General features: G+C 37.3%; 1 protein-coding gene across 1 annotated transcript in view; it reads left to right on the plus strand.

The window, feature by feature from the left end:
• Nucleotides 1–9,292, plus strand: part of LOC106872674 (bromodomain adjacent to zinc finger domain protein 2B) — a 268,130-nt gene that overhangs the window by 257,984 nt on the left and 854 nt on the right. Inside the window, exons 30-35 of the mRNA XM_052974123.1 lie at nucleotides 867–1,045; nucleotides 1,502–1,712; nucleotides 4,337–4,426; nucleotides 5,008–5,064; nucleotides 6,609–6,721; nucleotides 8,497–8,625. Of these exons, the coding sequence (XP_052830083.1) occupies nucleotides 867–1,045; nucleotides 1,502–1,712; nucleotides 4,337–4,426; nucleotides 5,008–5,064; nucleotides 6,609–6,721; nucleotides 8,497–8,625 (779 nt within the window). The remainder of the gene's footprint in view (nucleotides 1–866; nucleotides 1,046–1,501; nucleotides 1,713–4,336; nucleotides 4,427–5,007; nucleotides 5,065–6,608; nucleotides 6,722–8,496; nucleotides 8,626–9,292) is intronic.

Here is a 9,292-nt window from a genome sequence, read left to right on the forward strand (position 1 = left end):
GTGTGTGTGTATATGTTTGTGTGTCTGTATTTGTCCCCCCAACATCGCTTGACAACCGATGCTGGTGTGTTTACGTCCCCGTAACTTAGCGGTTCAGCAAAAGAGACTGATAGAATAAGTACTGGGCTTCCAAAAGTTGTTGAGGAAGAAAAGAGCTACAGAAAAAAAACACTTTGATAAAAATATTTTTTGTGTTATTCAAAAAAACTGGAAAAGATCAAAACAAATGGAAAAACAAACAAATCTAACTGACAACCCAATATTTGATGATGAAGAGGATGACATACATACATTTATTCTTTCTTATTCTATGTACTGTTCATACTACATAATTGCCTTGAACTGTATGGATGATCCCTCTACCAAATCATGCGGGAGTTTAATGCAGTTATTATTCAGAACTGCAACCTTATATGGTAATGTTGTTGCACACTTAACACATCTACTTACACACACACAAACATCACACAAGGGTTTTTTGATGGGGGAGGGGTTATGGCTAAGTACAAGACCTCAAAGATTTGTAGGAGTGAGGGATTGAAAAACTACAACTCCTAGTTTTGCTGAGATCGGAGACCTGCTCTAAACACCCACCACCAGAACTCTACATAAAGGCACCTGTTTAGTGCCTCTAAGTAGAGTTCTGGTGCATGTGTTTAGAGCCCCTTTTCCCAGAATTTCAGACCACATGCCTATAGCAGAAAGGATAACTATTGTTATTGTGATTGTTATTATTACTCCAAAACAGCTTCTCTCAAATTTGTGCCAACAAGAAATACAACTTAGTGATGAATTTCTTCCACTCAAATGTAGTAAATTTGCAATGCAATATCCAATTTTTTCAAATTCTACCTTCTTTTCTTTAGGGATCAAAGTTAAATCCGAAACCAGTTGCTCCACCCTCTGAAAGTGATCCACCTCCAAATCCAGGTGAAGAAGAAACAGAGGAGCAGAAGCAAAGTTTCTTAGAAGATGCACAAAAACGACTCTTAAAATTGGAACGAAATATTGAGCGGCGTTACTTAAAGCCACCATTATGTAAAAAGTAAGTTCTTCCCACAAAACCATTTTATATTTTCCTATAACTTTGCTAGTTAACCTTTAGCACATTGTAGGTGCATCATGTCACCATATGAGTTTTCTCCCCTGTAGTACCAGGGCAGTGGCAAGGGAGACAATGCTAAAGAAAATGCAATGTTCTAAAGGTTAAAAAAGTAGCCTCTAAATTTACTGACAAACATGTGGAAATACAACCATTATTCTTCAGTATTTACTTCCTTACCCCTTTAGCTCTTAAACTGGCCATATCTGGTCCTAATATTCTCCCTGTTTTATGGTCAAACCAGCCAGATTTGGCCTTTCACAACTACTCTACACAGTCATTCTAAAAATAAACAATCGTATTATCAAAATTTCCACGCTATGAGATAATCCATGTGTATATTGTTTTTCTTCTTGTTTAAACTTGATCTCTAAAACCTTTTTTTTTCTTTCTTTGCAGAATCCAGATTAGTTTGTCTAATATTGCATTAGCTGGAGAGAACCAAAATAGTTCCCATGAAAACAGAAAAGATGAGGGGGAGGAAGACGTTCCACCTGGACTGCTTACCTGGCGAAATGCCGTCCATTCAGCCAAATCTGTCGCTCAGTTATCAATATGTGCTAACTTCTTGATTAACTCTATAGCATGGGAAAAATCAATCATGAAAGTGGTAATTAAATTTAATGATTTTTTAAGATGAGATGGTCATGGATGAATTGCTTTTGGTTGTTGGTCTGCTAGATCAAGTCTGACCTGGAATTCCACAACAGTTGGCTTGGCTGTTGTAGTAAGAAACTTGCTTCCCAGTTATATGGTTTGGGGTTCAGTCCCACTTCGTGGCAGGACTGTAGAATTGAAACAAAAGATTTTGACTCCTCTACTATTGGCACCTCTGACTCCTCTTTATGTAATTAAGTGATTGTGGTCTACATTAAAGCGTATGCCTACACTTGTACTTTGAGTAGGCCTCTATATTAAAGAATAAAGATATTGTGAGTTGGATTGGTATAGTTTTACCGACCCCAACTCCAGCTACCTCTTAATTGTTTCCAACTCCACAACTCCAACTCCTGCTGTGTGGCACTTTGGACAAGTGTTTTCACTATAGCCTTAGGCCAACTGAAGCTGAGTGAATTTGGTAGACAGAAACTGGAAAAAAGCCTGTTGTATATGTCTTTGTGTTTCCTTGCAGAATTGTTGTAAATGGATGTCATTCATTACCAATATTCTGCAAAAAAGTTCTCTGGCCAACCATAGAGGAAGTATTACCTTGCTCAGAAATAGATAAGGGTTGGCAACAGGAAGGGCGTCCAGCTGTAGAAAATCTGCCTCAATAAACTCTGTCCAACCCATGCAAGCATAGAAAGGTGGATGTTAAAAGAATGATGATGATGATGAATTCTTATCCAAGATTTGATTATCTAAGCACACCACATTCCAAAGAGTCAGATGACAATCCCCAGGAGCTCTCCCTGAATGGTATCATACCTAAACTGAAGCCTGCTCATTTGAATTTGCCTGGTTCCTGCTCACTTTATTGTCTCTACTCACCTCCCCACCACTCTGATGTGAAACTCTGCCCCAGTTCGCAGTTCTCTTTAGACTCTGAGCAGTTGCTTCTTTCTGGTGATTTTGTCTCAGGGATCAGTTCTTTCACCACCTCATCCCTAAGATGTATTTATATCCCCAACAAACACTAGCTTCAAGTTTAAAACCACACATCTGCTCTTTGACTGGAAGTAGACTTCCATTGGAGCTGAGAGAGAGAGAGAAGGAGAAAGGGTGTGTGAGAGATAGAGAAAGAGAAAAGGAGAGAGAGAGATTTGGGTGAGAGGGTGAGTGTTCATGTGAAAGAAAGAGAAAGAGAGCATGCATACGTGGGAGAGATAATGTGTGTACAAAGGATACTTTGCCCTTAAGAGACAATACTGTTGTACTCTGCAGGAGATATGCCATGACTGGTCTTCCTTTGGCTATATATATACATATATATATATATATATTATTTTGTTTAAAAGAGTTCCAACACTGTCTGTTTTTTATGTTTTATTTATATTCCTGCAAAACCAATGTGGGATATAGAATATGGAATATACAATATATAATATAATATATAATATAAAATAAAAATGGATGGTACTATGAAATAAAGTATTGAATGTCTGGATATATATATATATATATATATATATATATATATATATATATATATATATATATATATATATATATACACATACATACACACACACACACTCTCTCTCTCTCTCTCTCTCTCGCTCCACCATGCTAATATATCACCAATACAATTTGATATCATTGTTTACACCCCCTGAGACTTGCACGATTTGAATCCAATAGTAACAATGTCTGAGGTAAATTGGTAGGGTGGAGAATGTCGGGAGTGTACACAGCTGTTCTGAGACTGAGCTCAATGCTGCCTCTGTTTGTAGCAACCAAGTTGTTAGCTCCTCTTTTTGCCACCTGTTTTCAGTCTGATGGATTTAGTGATTTAACACTGGCTCTATCAGGCTGAAATACTCTACCAGTTTTATGTCCAAACTAGCCAGATCCAACTTCTCACACCTACCCTATAATGTCAGTCTAAAAATATACATTCACATCATTGAAATTTTGAAGTTATGAGATAATGCAGGATTAACTCAAAACAATTTGAATGAATTAGTATTGCTTTTGACAGGATAATCTGAATGCTAATGGATTAATGGTTGCCTTAGTCACAGACACAATGCAAAGAGTGAAAGGCAGACTTCCATCTCTTGCCTAGCCTAATACCACCAATGGGTACCTTGAGTCTCTTTAATAGGGTCCACTCTGTTGCAAGCATTTGCAACGGATATCCAGTTTAAACCTTGAGTATTCAGATGACTTTGTCAAATGTAATGCTTATTTATTCACATTATAAATAAGTGTGTGTGTGTGTGTGTGTGACAGAGAGAGCATGTGTGTGTAAAGGATATGTTACTCTTAAGAGACTGTATAATTAATCATGCATTATCTTGCAGCAATTTCAATTATGTAATTGTTTATTTTTAGAATGACATTATAGGGTAGGTGTGAGAAGTCAAATCTAGCCAGTTTGAACATGGAATAGGCTAAATATTTTGGCTGAATATGGCCTGTTTAAATGCTAAAGGGTTGAAAGCACCTTTTAACTAAAAAGATAAAACAAAAAAAGAGGTGACACAAACCAGTGACCTCTTTTAAATGTAACCAAACAAATTACTCAATCCCTTTAAAAGGTTAATTATTCAAGAATTGTATTTTCTTCAGCTGTGTCAGATCTGCCGTAAAGATGACAATGAAGCTGAGTTACTTCTCTGTGATGGCTGTGATAAAGGTTACCACACTTACTGCTTCAAGGTAACAAAATACATAATTCTTTTTCCATGATTACTTTTTCTCTGTTGAGCTTCATTTTACCTGTATTTTCGAGCATACAAATCAGTGAAGTACGTAGCATAAACATGTAGTGTAAGCATTCAAACATTGTCACCATCTTTGGTCTGGAAATTGAACTTGTATGCCAGAAAATACAGTTCTTTTCTCTTCTCGTTTTAATCTAAATGTTATATTGGACATTATCTTTTATCGTTTACCCGTGTCATATGCTTATCTCTATATTTATCTGTCTTTGTCACTATAAAATGTGCATATTTATGCTTATTAATGTGACTCTTATAACATGTATGCGTTTATATGTGAACATATCTATATTTATCTATGTGACTATATAACAGCTGTGTTTTTGTATGCATATATCTGTTCTAAATTAAAAATCAATATGATTTACTTAGATTTCTTTATCATAAATATAATACCAAAATATAGAACGCTTTATTATTATTATTATTATTATTATTATTATTATTATTATTATTATTATTTTACTAAGAAGACAAGTGACCCATTATTTCATTTCATTGTAATAATTATATTTTCAGCCTAAAATGGAAACTATTCCTGATGGTGACTGGTACTGTTATGAATGTATTTCCAAAGTAAGCATCTTTGTGACTTCAATTTTTTTTTTTTTTTTGTGAGGGGTCGGGAGCATCCTATTGTCACAGTTGGGTAAACTCTGATTTGATAAGCCAGCACAAGCATTAAGCATGTTGGACAAAATATCTTGCAATATTTCTTCTAACTCTTTACATTCTCCATTCTAATCCGCAATCAGTTTTGTTCTCTTGCCTCCAGGGTCGATAAAAGAAATAACCTATCTAGTACTGGCCGACAATGATATCATGTAACCCGCAGATGTCTAGATCAGTAGTTCTCAAATAAGTTTTGCTTGTGGCCCCCTTTGATCCCTATTTTACTCAAGGGGTGGGGCCCTCATAACCATTCAATGTCTAAAAAAACTCCCTATTATATTTTTTATGATTAAATATTATTAGGAATTGTATTTAAAAAAAAAATGTTTAAATATTTTGTGTATTGTAGGAATACAAGCAATTTCTTGCAGATAAATTTTAATAACAAAATCTTATATGGGACCCCCAAGAGCCATATGGACCTTAATTGAGAACTACTGCCTAAATGTTTGGATGTGGCAAGTGTAGCAGTCAGTAGGAGTTCTTGCTGCAAGAGAAATAAAATTGACATACTGGTTTCAAATCCTGTGTGGAGCCTTTTCACATGGCGATTTTCAACAAGGGGAACTGAACCTTTTGAGTATTAAGTAACTTATTAATTAATTGAATTAAATAATTAATTTTTCAAAAATCAACTAAAAATGTTTATTTAACCTTACTTGATCAAGCCTACAAACTGACCAATGTTCTTGCTGTGGTCAGTCCATATTTCAGATATATGTTGTGTCCCCTTTTAGATGATCGGTAATGATGTGTGTGTGTGTGGTTGATTGATTTGATTATTGTTGTTAGCAAGTCAAATGACATAGCTACTCACCTGTTGTCATTTAGCTCCAAATCCTAATTTAATGGGCCAAGACAATCTGGTTGTGACCTTCCTGACTTTTATGGGGGAGTATCTAAGACCATATAATCTGTCCTTTTGTTTTTTAAGACCATAGTGTCTGATCTGAGGGAGATTTGACTCCTTTTTCTACCATTTCATGGGACTGCATAAAGCAATGATGGACAAATTGCAGGATGCTTTGAATTGCACACTCAGCAAAAAATTACCTTGAATTTTTTTAGTAATGCCACCTGATAATGAGCTGTGTCTCATGTGGCCCACTTCTTGAAAAAGGTTGTCCTTACCTTGTGCAGACGTTCCCTGATTGGTATGGCCCTTGTGAGCCTCGGTCACACCATAAAGTTTAATTCGTCCCATGTAGGAAACTACCTGCTATAGAGTAGCTAGCATACTATCCTGGAGAGATTTGTCTCTCATCCATGTAGGAAACTACCTGCTATAGAGTAGCTAGCATACTATCCTGGAGAGATTTGTCTCTCATCCATGTAAAAGCAAGGGATAATCACTAATCTCATGGAGTGATGCAGAAAAGAATTAACCAAGATTTTAGCTTAATCAGTAAGAATAATACCTTTTTTTTTCTTTTTTCTTCCTTTTTTAGGCTACTGGAGTCCCTTGCTGTGTTGCTTGTGGCAAGAAAAATGGAAAACTGGCAACTTGTGATGAATGCCCTCGAGCTTTTCACATAGATTGTTTAATTCCTCCATTGCAAAGGTAAATACTTACCAAAGAAATCTTCCTTGTCTTTCAATAAATGCCATTATTTCTAGGGAAGGTAGCAAATGGGTAGCATCATAGTGTTGAGGGGGAAAATGCTTTGTGCTATATGTTCTGAGGTCAACTTTGTTTTTTGTCCAGGGCAGGTGGGGGCAGTGAAATAATGTAGCAGTCAAAAATTGAGAGTAGTGGACCTTGCAATTACAAAACAAACTTCTCAGATATTTAATCATACTGCTCTATAACTCCAGTATATAACTCTTTTACTTGTTTCAGTCATTTGACTGTGGCCATGCTGGAGCACCGCCTATAGTCGAGCAAGTCGACCCCAAGACTTATTCTTTGTAAGCCTAGTACTTATTCTATCGGTCTCTTTTGCCGAACCACTAAGTTACGGGGGACGTAAACACACCAGCATCGGTTGTCAAGCAATGTTGGGGGGGACAAACACAGACACGCATACATGTATATATATACATACATACAACAGGCTTCTTTCAGTTTCCGTCTACTAAATCCACTCACAAGGCTTTGGTCAGCCCGAGGCTATAGTAGAAGACACTTGCTCAAGGTGCCACGCAATGGGACTGAACCCAGAACCATGTGGTTCGTAAGCAAGCTACTTACCACACAGACACTCCTGCGCCTATAACTGGTAATTAAACTTTATTTATTGGCCTATTGCAGAAGTGTGCAAGGCAAGTTTTGAACTCAGAATCAATAGATTCAAATATATCTCTAGCCAGGTACTTTACACATGCCAGTCCCTTCACAGCATGAAAGTGCAGAGTGGAGACCAGCATGCCAAAGACTAGACCTAACATTTCCTGTGGGTGTGTCATAAAAGACAACGAAAAGGTTTTGAGGTAGGATTTACATTCCGACCTCATAAAACCATCACTAGCAACAACTACCCCAAACAGACCCATGGGTTGGTGGGTTATTACCTGAGTGGTGCAAAGGTGTCATCTGCCAGGAATAGTAGGGAATCACCAACAAATGGTGGATGCATGGGCAACACACTGTTACAGCACGTCTCTATATTACTACTACTACTACTACTACTACTACAAAATGCTTTACAGTTTGACCCACTATTAAATAATATTTATTGGCTGTTTTATAGTAAGTACCATAGAATTGAGGTAGATGTCAGGTAAGTATAATAATTCGAGAACAGCTTTTTAATCTATGTTGTAACTGTTCTGTAAAAGTATGCAGCTCAGTGTTTAGAATGTTCAGCTCAAGAGCTGGTTGTACAGGTTCCAGTCATTTGTTTTGGTATGGTTTCTATGCTTAGATGCCTTCCTAATGCCAACCACTTTTACAGAGTGTACTGGGTCCATTTTACGTGATGCCAGCATGGGTGCTTCTCATGTGGCGACAGCAAGGGTGTTTTATACGTGACATTAGCACAGGTGCTTTTTACATTCAAGTGGTACTAGTGGGGTTGCCAAGTGGTTTGCTAGACAAGGATGTCTCAGGTGAGAAAGAGAGAGGAACCGAAATAAGTGGCTGTGTGCCAGGTGAGGTGTTGGAATATGATAGAGGGGCAGGGATAGCTGTCTTACTACAGAGGAAATACTTGACAGCCCCAGGATGACAGGGAAGTGGGGGGGGAGAGTATAAAGGAAAAGATAGACTGGATCAGAGGGTGAGGAATGGGTTGGTGAGAGGGAAGTGACAGATATTTACTCACACATACATATCTATATATAAATGATCCCATCATTTCTTGAATATACTCATCCTATTTATTCTCTCTTCATCAGGTTACCAAAAAAGTGGTTATGTGCATCCTGTGTGGCTGGAAAGGTAAGCATCTTGTTTCTGTTTTATCTTGGAGAAGTTGGTACAACTATAGGACCAAGTGTAGCCAGACTCTTCTTGGCAACATTGCAGTAAATCAGCGATTCTCAACCATTTCTTGTCTATGGACCCCTTTGATTCTTGTTATATTCTACTGGACCCTAATAAACATTCAAGGTTTTAAAAAGTCCCATTATATTTTTCATCCTCATCAACGTCCTCCTTCCATGGGTTGGACGGTTGGACGGTTGGACGGGAGCTGATGGTCAGGCAGAGGGCTGCACCAGACTTCTGTGTCTGTTTTGGCACAGTTTTTACGGTTGGATGTCCTTCCAAACACCAACCAGTAAGCAGAATGGACTTAGTGCTTTTTATGTGGCACAAGCACAGGCAAGGTTTTTACAGCTGGATGCTCTTCCGAACACCAACCACTTTGCAGTAAGGATTATTATTAGGAATTGTATTTTAAAAAAAACCTTATTAAAATATTTTGTCTATTGTAGAACTCTAACCAACTTATTGCAGATAAATTTCAACAACAAAATCTTATGTAGATCCCTAAGGGCCATATGGAACCCCAGTTGAGAACCACTGGTCTAAACATTCAAACATTGTCCCTATTTTTCTAAATCCTGCTGCATATCACATGGAGTTTTTTTTTTTTTTTTTGCTGTCCATTTTAGTCTGAAACATTCGACCTGTGTGTCAGAAAATACACAAAGCATATTTTACATGTTCTGTTGTATTTTCCTTTTTTTT

This window comes from Octopus bimaculoides, chromosome 17 (assembly GCF_001194135.2).
Source record: "Octopus bimaculoides isolate UCB-OBI-ISO-001 chromosome 17, ASM119413v2, whole genome shotgun sequence".
NCBI classification, from domain to species: domain Eukaryota; kingdom Metazoa; phylum Mollusca; class Cephalopoda; order Octopoda; family Octopodidae; genus Octopus; species Octopus bimaculoides.